Consider the following 17,416-nt stretch of genomic DNA (forward strand, 5'->3'; position numbering starts at 1 on the left):
TATTTATGGAATGTCCACCTAAGCAATGTCTTTCAGTATCAAAGATAGAATAAAATTTACAATCTTTGAAATTTTAAAAATATGTTTTAATGCACCCAGTTTTACTCTGTAAATGTGTTTGTCCATATTATTTACATTTTTATAGCCTTTCTACTTTATGCCAAATGTGAACAGTAACAGTATCTCTTCCTATAGGCATGTTTTGGATACAGTAGTATTTATTATCCAATTTAGTAACATTTTAAATTTGGCAAGAATACTTGGGTATGGTCTCAGGTTGTTTTAATATCTACAAGACTATCTTTACTATTAAGAGCATATAATTGCATTATATATAAAAGTACCCAGGATAATGGAAGAATACTTATATAATATGTTGAACATAAAATCATTATTTTGCATAACCTGTTCAATATTGTCAGTTGGAGGTGAATCGTTTTTCCAGTTTTGTGTTAGCTGAGTTACACTTTTAATGTATTACATGTAGGATGAAGTAAGAGAGAATATTTCGCGCGGAATGGCAATCCTGGGCCCTACATTTACACTTGATGCCCTTGTTGAGTGTCTTGTTATTGGTGTTGGCACAATGTCTGGTAAGCTGAGAATTTTTAGGAATGCAGAATTTTAATTTTTAAAGTTAAAAATATTTGCACATTAAATCTGTATTCAATTGTATTTTTCCCCACTGGAGACATTATGCTTAGTAAATCAGGCCATAGTTTGGGTAGGGCATGTTCCTCTTTGGGTTCTATAAGATCTTTTTTTTTTTTCTTCAGAAAGAGTTTTAAAATTCTATTCCTGTCTTATGTAGAGAATGAAGAAGTTAACTTTTTGTGCTCTCTTGCCATATCGATGACATACAGTTCTTTTTTACGACCACAATTGAGCCTCAAATTTCCATTGCTAAGGTAGACAGTTGTTAAGGGAGTTTTGCCCCATTTTACAACCTTTCTTTCCACAGTTGTTACATGAATCAATGTAGTTGTTAAATTAGTAACACTGTTAAGTGAATCCAGTTTCCCCATTGATTTTGCTTGTCAGAAGATCACAATATGTGATCATATGACCCTGGGACACTGTAAGTGTCACAAATATATGCCAGTTGCGGACTGTCTGAATTTTGATCACATGACCACAGGGATGCTGCAATGGTCGTAAGTGTGAAAAATGGTCATCAATCATTTTTTTTACTGCCATTGTAACTTTGAACAGTTACTAAATGAAAGCCGAGGACTACCGTATCTGTATTTTGCCCTTACTAAACAAATTCCTGGCTTTCTGTAATAGTTTACACAATCACAAGGAAAACAATTAAAATTTTAAGGAGAACCATTTAACATAGCTTGCTTGAGTTCTGTGTGTATATCAAGGTATTGTGGCTAAATAAAAGTTTAACAGTGACACAATTTATGTCTATTACATATTTTGTAATAAGGCTATTTACTGAAGTATGCACGGTAATATGAAGGAATCAGAATTTAATTAGCAGATGTTAGAAGTATTCATTTAACATAGAAAATCTTTCTTGTAAAACACATTACTTTTAAAATGTTTTGAAAGCTTTGTTTAAATGTTAACTGTACCTACATAATAAGGCTCATGTTAATTTTTCATGGAATACAGATTTTACGAAAAATGAAAAAGAGCCAAATTCTCTTCTGCTCACTGTTTTTATGAGGTTATCATTTGCAAGTCTGAGCTTATGAGTTCTAGCATCTTTTCTTGGATTCTGAGGTCTTTATGTGACTAGAAGGGCCCTTCTCTATCTTTATCTTACTGTGAATTACATGTAACTGTTCTGAGGTTCCCCAATTTTGTTCATATTGGAGCAGACTCCAGATAATGTTTTTCATGGTAACATGAATCTGATTTTAATTATTTGATGATCTCTTTAACAGGAGTAAGACAGCTTGAAATCATGTGTTGTTTTGGCTGTATGTCTGTTCTTGCCAACTATTTTGTCTTCATGACCTTCTTTCCGGCCTGTGTGTCACTGGTATTAGAGGTAAGAGAGCAGTAGCAGTATAATAATCTTTTTGAACATATATAAACTAGTGGGGTTTCTAGACAAATGAAAAATTGCAGTTTAGAATGGACTGATAATACAAACCTAGTGAGATACTGTAATATACATTTAATATGACAGTGGTGGCGAACCTATGGCATGGGTGCCAAAGGTGGCACTCAGAGCCTTCTATGTGGGCACGCATGCCGCCACTGCCAGCAGTTTGCACAGGTCCATTAGGCTGCCGCCGCCGCCGCCGCCCAAAGCAACAGCCTCACCCAGCACAAAGGAGGCAAAGTGGCCAGCTAGCAAGTTCGAGTAGAGGTGGTAGAGCACGCCCACGCCCAGCAAGCTAAAGGCTACCCTGAGCAGGGAAAGCCGGATCCCCATCAGTGCCATGGCCCCCCAGTCCCAGCTAGGATTACGTGTCTTCTCCCCCAATCTATGCTGGGCCTCCTGCCCACCGCCCCATCCACCAGAGATCCCCTGGATCTCCCCCAACCCTGCCCGGCCCCCACATGCATCTCCCCCATGAGCAACATCGCGGTGGCCATGCCCACCCCAGCCACGCCCACCCAGTCTGCTGTGACAACCACAGCTATGCCCACCCAGTGGCCACACCCCCATGCCCCCCCCTGAAGGCACCACAATGCTGATGCTGCTCTGGCACTTTGCAATAAATAAGTGGGTTTTGGGTTGCAGTTTGAGTACTCGGTCTCTAAAAGGTTCAACATCACTGTGATATGAGATTAAGAAAACCCATTATTCATGAAAACATGGCTCTCATAAATGAAAACAAGCGTTCCCTTATTTCCAGAATAGAAGGAGAAATTAGCAAAAAGTGTTCTCATGTGGACCTATTAATTAGTAATATAGAGACAAAATGAGAGAAAGGAAAAAAAATAAGGACATCTCTCAAAATAAGTCTATAATATGTATAATATTATAGAATTGTAATGTATAATATGTAATTCCATTAGATGCATGAATCTTCCTTTTGAATTATGCATATAGTTTACTTTTCTATAATCACAAAATCATATTCTGCAAAAGCATTCCTGTCAAAATTCTATGAAATCAGAAACTTTACTTATGTTTAAGAGAATAGGTAGATAAATGTGAAGCTTTGCATAATGATAACTTTAATTTAGTATTTAAGAATAAAAAGGGGGAATGAATATAACCATATTGCGCTGTTTCTTTTACTGTTGACCATTTTAGAAATGTTTGGTTCCAAGATACTTTAAGAAGCAGAATCTTCTAGAAAGGTTTTCTGAGCAATTTAAGTTAGTAAAAGCTGTACATAGAAGCATTACTTTTCACTTGTGAAGTTCAGTTTCTAGTCAGTTTTGTGATTCTGAAAGATTTCATATTGGGAAGTTTCCCGTGGTGTCTATTAGAGTTAGGCTAATTGTATACAAATGCAGTGAACTCAAAATATTTTGCATAACTCCTGCCTTATTGTCAATATATGTTGATGGTAAAATATTAAAATAATATCTCTGGGCATTTGTAAATTTAGCTGGCTTTATTATTATAATTTAATATTGTAATTGTCAGATTTACTTATATTTAACATAGTTTATATTGAGAAAATTATATGCTTCAGGACAAAATTAAAACCAACAATATATAAATTCTGCTTGGGTTTTCTCCATTTACTAGTTGATTTTTTTAAAGTTATATATATTTAATGTTCAGAATGCAAACTATTGATTGTTAAAGTTCCCTTATTATCTTGCAGTTTAGTAAAAAGGAATGTTAGTTCCTTCAGAGAAATAATTTTAAAAAAACATGGCACAGAAAAGGAGGATGAAGGAAAAGCTCAACAACCAGTTTTTCGTGTTTTGAAATTCTTAAACTGAACATGGGTTGCTCATAATTCTGACATTCTTATCCTGGTGATCTAGTTCTATTCACAAGTTGCAGTGCTGCTATGAATAATTATTAATCTTACACAATGGTGCCTATGACTTCTGTTGCTTTTTTACTCTATATCAGGGGTGTCAAACTCAATTTCACTGAGGGCTGCATCAGTATTGCGGTTGCCCTGGGGGGGCCGGATGGGTATGGCCAGAGTGGGTGCAGCCTACTGGGTGGGTGTGGATGGAGTGGGTGTGGCTACTGGGGGGCGTGGCCAGTTCTACATCATTCGCGTCAAGGGTGCCTATGGGGGCCTGGGTAGGAGTGGGACAGATCTGAGGGTCTCCTGGCAGAAGGGGGTGGGACTGGGGCAAGTGCCAAGGCATGGTCCACCGGGGCAAGTGCCAAGATGGCCACCACAAAATTGTACATTGGCTTCCGGCTGGCCTGGGCCAGGGCCAAGGCAGCGGGGGCCGTTCCCTCACTGTTTCCAGGATGGCTTCGCGGGCCACATGAAACCACATCGTGGGCCGCATCCAGCCCCCGGGCCTTGTGTTTGACATGTCTGCTCTATATGAATATGTGAGGAGGAGAATACTTCTGTTTCTGAATTTGTATGATCGTATAGCTTTTGTAGTATTTCACATTCATAAAACAGTTGTGCAAAATATTAATATATAAATTGACATTCAATATGTTATTCAACTATTGAAATGGTATGAAGCCTTATTCTTATGGCTGACATAAATAAAAAATGTACCAAATAACTTTTTCTGTTCTTCCTCAGCTTTCACGGGAGAGTCGTGAAGGCCATCCAATATGGCAGCTTAGTCACTTTGCACGTGTTCTGGAAGAAGAAGAAAACAAACCAAATCCTGTAACACAGAGGGTCAAAATGATTATGGTTAGTGTTTGTTTTCTTAGATCCTATAATTGTGAGATAAACTGAATATTTTAAATCCTTTAAAGAAGGTGAATTTTGACAATATATGCAAAGGTAAAAACAAACAAAAGAGTACGTAGGTTACCTTTTAATAAGTAAAGCTTTTATAGGAACGATAATATATCCAATAAAAGTATTGTCCAATTATTTTAATGATATATTTAATGCTTAAGTACTGATCACTGATTGAATTATACTCCTAGTTGAGCGGATCAGTTTAACCATTCACTTTTTAAATTTAAGTCTCTAGGTTTGGTTCTTGTTCATGCTCACAGTCGCTGGATAGCAGAACCCTCTGCTCAGAACAGCACAACAGAAATAGCTATGGGCCTGGATGAAAATGCTCCAAAGCGAATAGAGCCTAATGTTTCTTTGTGGCAATTTTATCTCTCTAGGTATGTTTCATCATAACATTTTTATTGTTGTAATTAACACTGGCATCTGCTTCACCATGGTTAAGATTTATTGTGGAAGGACTGACAGAATGTGCTCTGTGGAAAGCTTTAGGAATCTTTGACCTATTACCAGTATCTTAAATGTGATGATAATAATAGGGCATTAATCTTTCCCAGGCCAGTATAAATAATTATCCTCAGTTCTAATTGGCCAAATGACTGACACCAGGGTTGAAAGATCACTGATCTGCAAAGTTCTTACTTCAGCCTGTGGAGTTATGCATTTTCTCCTACTTCAGCCCACAGAAGAGTTCCTTTGTCCCTGGAAAACTAGCATTTTTCTATGGATAAGAGAAGTCTTTCAGGAGAAAAACTGCAGGGAAAACTTCCTTTAAGAGTCTCAAGAACCAATAAATATGCATCAGGAGTGTGGAATACTTTCGGATTTATATTTATTCTACTTATGTATATGCTGACTAGATGGCTTTAGTCATTCACTGTAATATGTGGTAATATTCCACATTATTCCAGAATAATAACACTGGGAAATATAATTCCTTCCCATATTAATAATACTGGCTGAGTGAGAAGATCTTGAATATTAACTACATTATTTCGTCCGTAACATAACAGAAATAATTATTGAAGTATAAAACTGAGCCTTCCTTCTGATGGTGGTTTCTGTAATTTAGGTATTAACTGATCTTGCATGATCTCTTAATTTACCAGAATTGCAATAGTCCACTAATATGTCTACAGTTAGGAGAAAGAGTATATGCTTAGAATAGTTAATATTTAATTAATCCAAACTAAGTAATTTTGAGATTGTAATCAATAATGGTAGAAATCTCCAGGGTCAAAAATGATTAGTTATATTGCAGGCAATCCTCCCTTACCAGGCTTATAATTGGGACCAGCAACTCCATTGTTAAGGGAAACAGTCACTAAGTGAAATGTCATGTGACATGATGGCATCATGTGACTGTGATTAGGACATCACTTCCCATTGTTAAGGGAATTGCCACAGGTTGTTAAGTGAGACATCATGTGATAGTGACTTGCAATTTTATTGCTCAATTCTCCATTGACTCTGCTGATTGGAAGTCAATTGCTGAGCATCTAAATGTCAGTCATGTGGTTGTGGGGACAATACAGTGGCTGCAAATGCCAGGTCTGGTCGTAAATTTACCTTTTTAGCACCATTGTAACTTTGAGTGGTTGCTAAACAGGACAATTGTTAGTGATACCCACCTGTAGTTTCACATAGGTACATGATGCTTTGCAAGAAAAGGTTCCACTCAGAGCATCTTTCTATACATCATTATGAAGAACACTATATAGACATGTTCATGAAGTTACTAAGAGGTGAATTTGACAGAGGTTTTACTTTAAAAGAGGGAAGATGTCTTAAGGCAGTTCCAGGCATAAAAATAATAAAATTGCAATAATTGTCATTCAATAATTTCTGTAGGAATTCCACCAGTTAACATGTGTTAGAAAATCGTGGCAGGGTAGAGAGGAGGAAAGGGAATAGACAAATATTTAAAGATGTTTTCTTTCATCCTTTTTAGAATGGCCAGTATGGACATTGAACAAATAATTACACTTGGCTTAGCTCTTCTACTTGCTGTCAAATACATCTTTTTTGAACAAACAGAGATGGAATCCACACTTTCATTGAAGAATCCAATAATCTCTCCAATAATGATTCAGAAAAAAGTTCCTGAAAATTGCTGCAGAAAACAGTCTATTCCTTTAAAAAATACTCCCAGTTTAAGAAAAATGGGTGATACTCAAGTTGCCAAAGATGAAAAAGGTAGTTTTTTGTTGATATGTTTGTTTGTTTGTTTGTTTTTTAAAGTTCATACTGAAGCCTGAAACATAAAACCTTTGATAAATTCCTCAGATTTCAATGTTGACTTTTATGCAGATGAGACTGTAAAGCCTCTCCAGTCAGAATCGCCTGCCAAGGCCATATTTGTGGTTGGTGATAGTTCTGCTGAAGCATCCTTCATCAATAACAGAAAAGAGTCTGGAATAGAATTGCCTAAAGAGATGCGGTCAGTTGAAGAATGTCTTTGTATACTTCAGAATGCCAAGGTAAAAAAAAAAAAGCAAATGAAGACATATAAAGTAGTTTATTAATATATTGGTACAAAGAAATAGGCTTTTAGATCAGTGGTTCTCAACCTGTGGGTCAGGACCCCATTTGGGGTCGATCGACCATTTCACGGGGGTCGCCAAGCAAGGCTGTCTGCCATTTTTTTGTCCGCCATTTTTTCCCCCTTTTCCGGCGGGTGCCTTACCTCCCTTGGGCTGGGCCAGCTGGTGGTCGGCCTGCTCCGTCTCTGCCGCTTGCCAGCTACGCCTCGGCCGACGCAGGGGGCGGAACCTCGCATGCGCGGCGCTCCCGGGCAGGGAAAGTCCTCGACTTACAACCGGTTGGGGTCGCGGCATTAAAAAGGTTGAGAACCACTGTTTTAGATGATGTTTTACTTGTTATTTTGGCAATATATTGTATTGGCAACTTCTTTCTTTTGTATCTTATATTGTTTTACAGTAAATCTTAAACTAGATTGACATGTAAACATTCTATCCAATCAAAAGAAATGTACATTTTGCAAGATGCACACGTGTGATAAAGTATTTTATTAACGGTATTCAAATCATTTTGACATAGCTTTCAATCACCACACCCTCTCTTTCATAGCTTTTCAATACACTACACCCTGTACTTGTTCTATCATGTGAGTTGCTTCGTAAAAGTTATATCACAATCAAATATTTTTCTTTCCTCAGATGGGTGCTAAATTCCTCTCTGATTCAGAAGTCATTAGTTTAGTCAATGCAAAGCATATTCCTGCTTATAAACTGGAAGCTTTGATGGAAACTCAGGAACGTGGTGTATCCATTCGTAGGCAAATGTTATCTCAGAAGCTTCCCGAGCCTTCATCATTACAGTATCTTCCTTACAAGAATTATAATTATTCTTTGGTGAGTAGAAAGATAGGCAAATATATCTTATATAAATTGAAACATACATAAAGATATTCAGTATTTTAAACTTTTTCATCTGGAGTTGCACCTAGCTTGATTGTCTGTGGTTGTGATGATCCAGGGCACAGCACAAAGGCAATGCAGACAGCTGGCAATGTAAACAGTTCTTTAATGGTTGCAAATGTCCTCCAAATGCTCCCACATTTGCTGGCAAGCCTCCAACCCAAATTCACACACTCACCTTCCAGCCTACTTTGGCTGAAGGCAGTTTCAGTACAGCCTAATCATTATAGGAATAAGGCCATAAAGATAACAAACCAAACAAAACATAAACTTAATGAGTCCGCTTGAATCTCAGCTTGCCTGCAGAGTTTGCAAAGAGAAAAGTCAAAATGCAGTCTGAGGTCGTAATTCACGTGGTCAGCCAGTTCAGTGGTCAAGGTGTCCAGGTTTTCCAAAGGCACAGAACAAGAGCAACAATACACACTTTCCCAAGATTCAAAGTTTATTCCCGACAAAGTCCCCACCCCACAGCGGCTCCTTATATCTCAATCCCCAGGTGTGCCTTGTGGGGTGGGGCAGGATGCTGTCCTCCCGAGCAAGTGAGCCTGCCTGCGTTGTTCCCTCCTCTTCTCCACTCTCCTAGCTCTAGGATCAGGTGGGGGTGGGCCTTGCTCCTCGCCTGAACTGTGTCTCCCCTGTTCCAAACCTGAAGGACCCTGGCCTGCCTCAGCCTGCTCCTCGCCACAGTCCTCCAAAGCCACAAACACCACTCCTTGGGCCTCGATAGGGTCCTGTTCCGGCTCCATTTCCTCCTCTGATTCAGGCTCAGAGGAGGCATGACAGTGGTACATGGGGGTTTGCAGTCGAACAGAAAGCTAGATAATTAATATTGAACATTCTACAGCAGACATGTCAAACACGTGACGTGTATCGGAGCTTTTTCGCCATTGCCGGCAAGGGGGTGGGCGCGGCTCCGGTATGATGAAACCGGCCCGCGGGCCGGCAGTTTAACACCCCTGTTCTACAGTATGTTTTGTCAGCAATGATAATGCCATTTCAAGTTTATTGTTGCTTCAGTAGTCCTTGCAAACATAAATGAATGCTTCTCTTTTGAGTGTTTCTTTCAAGATAATGGTAATGTGTTTCACATCTTGGTCTCAATTTCTAACTAGGCCATGCTATGAGATTTAAGAAAAATTGACACAGAAACATTATTTAAAGAAGATTTTTGCTGAATTCTGTTGTATTTATCTAAATCTTAACTTTTGACATATAAAAGTTGTCTAAATACCGTATATGCAGGCATAAAATGGCACATTTATTTAATTCTTCTACATGCACTAGATATTCTAAAGCCCAAATACCTATACCTGTCATATATTTAATATTTCCTAATATAGCAAACTACATTTTAATGTTTAATTGACTGTTTTTTTAAAGGTGATGGGTGCTTGCTGTGAAAATGTGATTGGATACATGCCAATTCCTGTGGGTGTGGCTGGCCCACTTCTTTTGGACAAGAAAGAATTTCAGGTTCCAATGGCAACAACTGAAGGATGCCTGGTGGCAAGCACAAACAGAGGATGCAGAGCAATATGTGTAAGTAAAGATGATGTAAGCAGGGCTATTAAGGTTTTGTTTAATGCAGTTACAGTGGGTGGAATCCAGCTTTCCTTGTCCATGGGCATCTTCATGCAGAATGTGTTCCAGGGGTTTGGGAGAACTTAAAAGTGAAGAGTTGGGTGGCCACGGAGAAGTGAAAAGGAGAGGCAGTCTTTTGTTCTGTGAGACAAAGTCTAGTAGCACAATACTGAATATAACCATGTGTAACTCCAAAAAGTGTTTTTGTTCTTGATCATATGCATCTGCTAGTGACTCATCCTGTTATCATTTTTATATCTCAGCTTGCTGGAGGTGCTAGTAGCCGTATTCTAGCAGATGGAATGACACGGGGACCTATAGTAAGACTACCCACAGCGTGCCAGTCTGCAGAAGTGAAGGCCTGGCTTGAAACACCAGAAGGATTTAAGATAATAAAAGATGCATTTGATAGCACTAGCAGGTTAGCATTTTGTATAATCTAGAAGAGGGGGGGTAATGCATTTTATATAAAAATCTGAAAAAAGTGCATCCAAAAGAATGTGAGACAATATGTTAATCAAATATCTTCTCTATAGATTTGCTCGTTTGCAACGGCTTCACATTGGTTTGGCTGGCCGCAACCTTTATATTCGCTTCCAGTCTAAGACAGGTGATGCAATGGGTATGAACATGATTTCAAAAGTAAGTTCTAGATTTTAATGAATGCATTTAAGTAAATTTTGCTTTGAGAATACTATAATTGTAATACTGTAATTTTAGCCAATTTAGTGTAGTGGTTAAGGTACTGGCCTAGAAACCAGGAGACTGTGAGTTCTAGTTCTGCCTTAGGCATGAAAGCTGTCTGGGTGATTTGTCCTGTCACTCTCAGCCCAACCTACCTCATTGGGTTGTTGTGGGGAAAACAGTAGGGGGAAGGTGTGTTGAATATGTTTGGCACTTTGAGTTATTTGTAAAAATGATAAAGGCAGGATAAAAATCAATCAAACAAGCAAATAAATCATTATACAAATTACCTGACAGAAAAAAGGTAAGTATCTAGAATTCTCTTTCCCTGTCTCCTGTGTATTATTCCAGCAAGAAAATATTACAATGAAATCTCAATGTAACAGATTCCTATGTAGCATATTCTGGATATAGAGACAACATTTTTATTGGGTATCCTGCCAAAATAACAGACAAATTGATTGCATCCAAAGGAGTCCAGACGGATCATTTAAAATAATGTGAGATATATTTTATTCCATGGTGTTTTCATAAAACTTTAATTTAAAAAAATATTATTAAAAACTATTCTTTCCTGTGAAGTGGATTGCCTATATTGCACAAGTCTGGTTTTGTGCTATCTTATCAGATTCAGTGACTGGATTCACATATTGGTGGAACTTGTTATTTAGGAAACATTCCAACACAAATGTAACCTTGGGAATACTAGAGAGTGGGGGGGTATCTATGCCAATTCCATACTTGTTCACATGTACAAAATGTTGAACTGTGCCAAAAATCATAGAAACACAAAATTGATTACTAAAAATGACATATACAGATATATATATATCAACCATGGATATATGAATGCAAATAATGAATCTTCAGTAATGAAATCCACCTGCACAGGTAGTCCTTGCTTATCGATGGTAATTGGGAACAGGAACTCTGAAGCAGTCATAAGGCACAATGTTGCGTGATGATGCCAACTTATAGCAGCAATTCCAACAGTCCCAATTGTCATTTTTAGGCAAATCCTGCATGGTTGCAAAGACCTGTGATTACCATTTGCAACCTCCTGCCTACTTCTCCATTGACTTCGTTTATTAGAAGCTGGCAATGAACATCACAAATGGCGATCATATGACCACGAGATCTTGTGATATTGTAATTGCAAGCTGGTTGCAAGCCCCTTTAGCTGACAAGTTTCTTTCTGGACTCAGTTCAGGATGGGACTGGACCCTTTCCTATAATGTTTTGCTTTTTATCCAAAGAGTAGGTAGCCTTCCACATAAAACTCACCCTAATCAATCCCTTGCTGCCAGTAGTAAACACCATGGATTCTACCCATAACCAGACAAATCTTAACTAAGAGCCTTGGTCATCAACAGCCACTAATGGGAGTGGCTTCCTCACAACTCCACTTCTAATCCTTCACTAACAGGAGTAAAAATGTTACTTCCTTGTCTAATGCTACATAATGCCAAGTTACATGAAGTACTTGAAATTACAGTTTCCACTGCTTATACTTAATTAAGTTCCTTCATGGAGAAGTCAGCCAGCATGAAACTGATGGTCTAATGTTTTTGTTTCTCTGTCTCTTGTTCTCTAAATCCTTCCAAACAGGGTACTGAGAAAGCACTTACAAGGCTGCAAGAAGAATTTCCTGACCTCCACATTGTAGCTATTAGTGGTAATTATTGTACAGATAAAAAACCAGCTGCCATAAATTGGATAGAAGGGAGAGGGAAATCTGTGGTCTGTGAAGCAGTTATTCCACAAAAAGTTGTTAAAGAAGTGAGTATATGCTATGTGAGTCACATTGTTTTAGTGAAACATGAAAATTGTTATATTGAGTTACTTTCAGTTCATCCTTGACCTATCTATGTCCTTCCCAGTTCCAAAGTCATTTATTTATTTATACATAGATACATACATGCATTGTTTGTCTGCTGCCCTTCTGAAAATTTTGGGCAACTAACAATGAATTTCTGCTTAAAATAAAAAGCACCCCTTTCAAAAACAATAAGCCTATCCGTAGTATAAATAAATTTGTCAACCTCAAAATGATAAAAGAACATAGACAAAATTAGGCCTCTCCCAAATTCCAACCTTCTTTCAGAAGATACTGTCCTTCTGCAGTAGATGGGACAACCAGATCTTAAGTGCTCTTCTGAAATCCAGAAAGGAAGGATTGGACCACACTTTGTTGCAGGAGGAATTCCAAAGTATGAGAGCAGCAACTGCCTATTTCTGCAATCTTGGGTAGATAGAACCTGGAAAGAGATGATACTGTTTGAAATTACTAAACAGGCAGATTAATACAAGAGAAAACGGTCCCTAACATAACCTGGTTTGGAGCTACTTAAAGCCTTAAAGATGACAAGCAGCACCTTGAATTGCCACTGGAAACTGTCTGCTGTGCTCCCCAAATTGTAAACTACCTCTGAATGAAGAGTGCATCTCCGCTCAGAATCAAAGATAGTGTGTCTCTATATCAGTGTTTCTCAACCTTGACAATTTTAAGGCATGTGGACTTCAACTCCCAGAATTCCACAGCCAGCATTGCTGGCTGTGGAATTCTGGGAGTTGAAGTCCACATGCCTTAAAATTGTCAAGGTTGAGAAACACTGCTCTATATTAATTTGGTCTACAAATTCAGACTCATTTTCTGTTGGGGGGATTTGTTCTGAATGTTCCCATCCTATCCCATCCTATCCAGCACTTCTACTATATTACCTATTGGTCCAGATCTGAGATGAACACCAGCATATTAATGACATCAGACTTTGTATGGATGACTGACTTACCCTCATGGTTTCATGTAGATGTCATTAGAAAATGGGACACCGCAAAGTAGACATTTCTAGGAAAACCTCCCACCAACACAAACTGGAATAATCATCTCAGGAAGAATGAGAACCACTATAAAATGTTGCCTCTCACTCCAGTTCTATAGAAGTGGTCCAAAATAATACAATGGTTGATGTTGTCTGGATTCCTGAGTGTATCTGCTAACAATTGCATTTGAAAAGATTTTATTTCTGAACATAGACTTCCTTCTTGACCAGAGTTTTGGTGGATTTTTTTTCTAGATGCTGAAGTCAACCACAGAAGCTATGATTGAAGTCAACATCAACAAGAACTTGGTTGGCTCTGCCATGGCTGGCAGCATAGGTGGCTATAATGCTCATGCAGCTAACATTGTCACTGCCATGTACATAGCATGTGGACAGGTATATCCCTTTACTTAACTGTGTGTGATGAATTACACATTTAAAAACCTTTAAATGCTAATATAAACTCATTTTTGTATTGATTTCAGGATGCAGCCCAGAATATCACCAGTTCAAACTGTATTACATTAATGGAATCTACTGGGCCTACCAACGAAGATCTTTATATCAGTTGCACAATGCCGTCAATAGAAATTGGTACTGTAGGTGGAGGAACCAACCTGTTACCCCAGCAAGCTTGTTTGCAGGTATGAAAACTGGACGGTATCTGAAATTTATATAGTTTGAACTACCACTTTCTATATTGGGAAGGGAATCATTTTGGGCTGATCTTTCATTTTTGTGGAAATCAGCTGAGGACTGCGTTCAGTGATTGATAGGACCAAAAATCAAAATAAGAATTCTCAGACCATGAGCATAATTTGACCCAAAAAAGTATTTCAGTATTATTCCTTCTACTTTTACTCTACCAATCACTGAACCATATGTAAGTACAGGTAGTCCTCTATTAAATGACGACTCTTTCAGCAACTCTTGAAAGTTATAAGGATGCTGAATGAGTGGTGGTTTCTAATGATCCCTGAAGCTCAAGCTATTTCAGCAGCCCTTCAACTGGCTTGCACTTAAAATGGTTGCAGCATCCTGTGGTCATGTGATTCTCATTTGCAAGCTTCCCTTCTGGCTTCCTACAAGTAAAATCAACAGGGAAGCTGGCAGGGAAAGTCACAAGCTAATCAGGTAAGTTTCCCCTATCCTCTCACCCTCTCTGATTATTCACACACACCCTCTCCACTTTCCCCAACCTGGCAACCGCTATCCCGAGCCCTTCCACACTTGTGTCATACATCCCCCACCACTCAGATACCCTCTCTCACCTGCAGCTACTTTCCTGTCTTCCAGCCTGCTTGAGGGCCACCTGGGACTAGCAACTGCCTGCCAACATCCCCACAGACTTTGGTTGTTGGAAGTTGGTGGGAAGTTGCAAGGAGGTGCTTGCTTAACAATCCACGATCCTTACTTAAATATGGCACCCGGGACTGTAGGGATTAGCATTGCCAAGTGATGTGGTCACATGTCATCACACTTTATGGCCTCATTGTTTAGCGATAGAAATAATTGCTGTCATAAGTTGAGGACTACTTGTACAGCTTGTTACTATATAAAGTGCCAGGGACTTTGAATTTAACATATTCCAGCTTGATTATTGTTTGTATTCTTTTTTAATACAGATGCTGGGTGTGCAAGGAGCAAGTGCAGAGAACCCTGGAGAAAATGCCCGTCAGCTTGCTAAAATTGTATGTGCTGCAGTAATGGCAGGAGAACTCTCTCTAATGGCTGCCTTAGCTGAAGGGCACTTGGTTAAAAGCCACATGATCCACAATAGGTAAGAAGGAAAGAGCCACAATCTCAGTGTCGTATCCTATTGCCCATCAAAATATAATGTAAAATTTTTGCAATTCTGAATTGGTGTACCTTTTGTTTTGAAAGGTCAAAAATAAATTTGCAAGATCTTCAAGGAACAGGTACCAAGAAAGCTGTTTGAAAACAAATAGAAGCTTGAAGCAACTGTGGCACATTGAAAAATGAAAAGAAGTGACAGATCTGTGAACTTCCAAAGGAAGAGAAATATTCAAACAGTGAATTGTTGGAAAGAATCTTAGGAGAATCATTGAGTGTGTAGTTTGCATCCAGTTTCCTGATTCCTTTTTTCCTTTGTCTGCCATAAATGGATGCTTATCTATGAAAAATATGGGTTTTATTTTTTTACATGGGCTCTAGTTTGTTCTGAGTCGTGCATTTTACAAAATGGGCTCCAAATAGTCTACGCAAGCTTTCTAAGAGTGTCAGACTGTTATATTTTGGAGTTATAATATTCTCATTGGCATACTAAGAGGAAATACAAGTGGCATAACATTTTTGTTGTTTTTTTAGACCAATCTGTACGGTTGCTTTGCAATGTTCTTCATCATCATCATGGTTTTGAGCCTAAGTTGGTATGTTATGCAAATAAATCCAGCAGAGTAGAACAAATTACTGTTCCTCCAGGGCAAGAAAATAGCCAAGATCATCCCTCCACAAAGTCAGATAACAAATGAGAGACTAAAAATGGCTTTTGGCGTTTTGATTGCAGTTACCCACATCTGATTTAAGTATGATTTGGGCACTGAGCTAAATCAATTGAGCCACATTTACATTTAGGACCCACTTCTGGAGAGCTTCAGTTTATGTTACTCAATATCACAATTTTGAATACAGAAAATAGGCAGTGCTGTAAAGCAGGTGTACCTAGTAGAGGCCATATTTCCAGGTTTAAACTCATCAAGTTAAAAATCTCAGGTGTTTTGGTCAGATGGATGGTCTTGCATCATCTGACAGCAAGAAACCTGGTCTCCTGGGCATAGCCTGTAGAGCTAGGTGGTAGTTGGTCAACAGCACTGATGCTCCTTGATCATTCTCATTTTTTATCAATTTTAGTGGGCTCTTTTAAGTGAGAGAATATCCCAGTGATATCCCTTTAATTAGGATAGTTTAATGGAAATGGTTTTTAGCAAGCAGGTAAAACACGTTTACACTAGTTCTCAATCACCATTTGTGGTTTGACTTCCTTGCAGAAATAGGTGTGTTGTTAAATGAAAGTTAATCACTGATATCCGTACTGATTTTTTATTTAAATATTTCCGTTCCTGATGAAACTTTAATTTATTTGGGGGCACGTTCCAGATTTTATGTTTATTTGTTAAGAACTACTAACTCTGTGGTTTATGGAAATGATGGAAGACAAGTTGTAATGCAGAAAAGGTAACCTGTGAATCAGTGGAATACATCACAGTGCTATGAAGGAGAACCAGCCAGAGGAGGAAGAGCAAGGGGTACCGATGCATTCCTCAGCTACTGCTGGATGCAATGAAGACTCGCTCTTCCACACTAGCTAGAACAACTGAAGGGTTTGATTCTAAAACTTTTCATTTTGTGCAAACTCAGTATAAACTACTCCTTTCGAGGTTTACTAGCTAAAATCTAATTTGTATTAGGATCACAATTCTAATGCAACTCAACACCTATTACTTGCTTGATATGTGCTGTGGCTACTTGTAAATAGCATTATGAATGTCCATCTCCCTACAGTATTGTCCAGGTAACTTTTTTTTCTTATTTATGCAAAGTTTGAATTTAACTGTTTTATTACTGGACTAGCAATAAATGGTTTATTCCGTGTCAGTTTTGGTGAATGTAACTGATACTTTGTCCTTCAAAAAGAAAACATTTTGTACTATTATAAAATTGTGTACATTTGATACACATCTTTTTCAGTTTCAGTAAAACAGTGCAAAAGCAGCTTTGATTTGATTTGTTTTTTAATGTAAAATGATCATACACCGCAGTTTCCCCAGATTTTAAACCACAAACCAACTATAATATAGTATAATTGATGGTATGAATCAAACACCATTAAGGCTTGAATCAGTATTGTGCAAAGTTGGAAAACCAGAATAAGTATGATGTGTGTCCAGCAGTATCTGTGTACTTGAATTGCTTTCCTATTCATATTGTTCTACTCTTCATTTTCTGTTAAGAAGGTATTTAATCCAATTTTTAAGACTGATGCTGCAGCATTGTATATTTAGGCACAGCAGAAGGAGATTAACAGATATTCCACTGGAGCCAA

General features: G+C 38.3%; 1 protein-coding gene across 1 annotated transcript in view; it reads left to right on the top strand.

Annotated features, from left to right (window-relative positions):
- Positions 1 to 16,965, top strand: part of HMGCR (3-hydroxy-3-methylglutaryl-CoA reductase) — a 23,401-nt gene extending 6,436 nt beyond the window's left edge. The window contains exons 6-20 of the mRNA XM_015820143.1: positions 488 to 593; positions 1,899 to 2,005; positions 4,656 to 4,772; positions 5,055 to 5,206; positions 6,778 to 7,022; positions 7,137 to 7,306; positions 8,006 to 8,200; positions 9,647 to 9,805; positions 10,111 to 10,268; positions 10,384 to 10,489; positions 12,140 to 12,310; positions 13,609 to 13,749; positions 13,839 to 13,997; positions 14,979 to 15,133; positions 15,238 to 16,965. Coding sequence (XP_015675629.1) covers positions 488 to 593; positions 1,899 to 2,005; positions 4,656 to 4,772; positions 5,055 to 5,206; positions 6,778 to 7,022; positions 7,137 to 7,306; positions 8,006 to 8,200; positions 9,647 to 9,805; positions 10,111 to 10,268; positions 10,384 to 10,489; positions 12,140 to 12,310; positions 13,609 to 13,749; positions 13,839 to 13,997; positions 14,979 to 15,133; positions 15,238 to 15,292 — 2,196 coding nt within the window. The 3' untranslated portion in view covers positions 15,293 to 16,965. The remainder of the gene's footprint in view (positions 1 to 487; positions 594 to 1,898; positions 2,006 to 4,655; positions 4,773 to 5,054; positions 5,207 to 6,777; positions 7,023 to 7,136; positions 7,307 to 8,005; positions 8,201 to 9,646; positions 9,806 to 10,110; positions 10,269 to 10,383; positions 10,490 to 12,139; positions 12,311 to 13,608; positions 13,750 to 13,838; positions 13,998 to 14,978; positions 15,134 to 15,237) is intronic.
- Positions 16,966 to 17,416: the final 451 nt, after the last annotated feature.

The sequence above is a fragment of the Protobothrops mucrosquamatus genome, unplaced genomic scaffold, assembly GCF_001527695.2.
Source record: "Protobothrops mucrosquamatus isolate PMUCROS unplaced genomic scaffold, P.Mucros_1.0 scaffold1076, whole genome shotgun sequence".
Classification (NCBI taxonomy): domain Eukaryota; kingdom Metazoa; phylum Chordata; class Lepidosauria; order Squamata; family Viperidae; genus Protobothrops; species Protobothrops mucrosquamatus.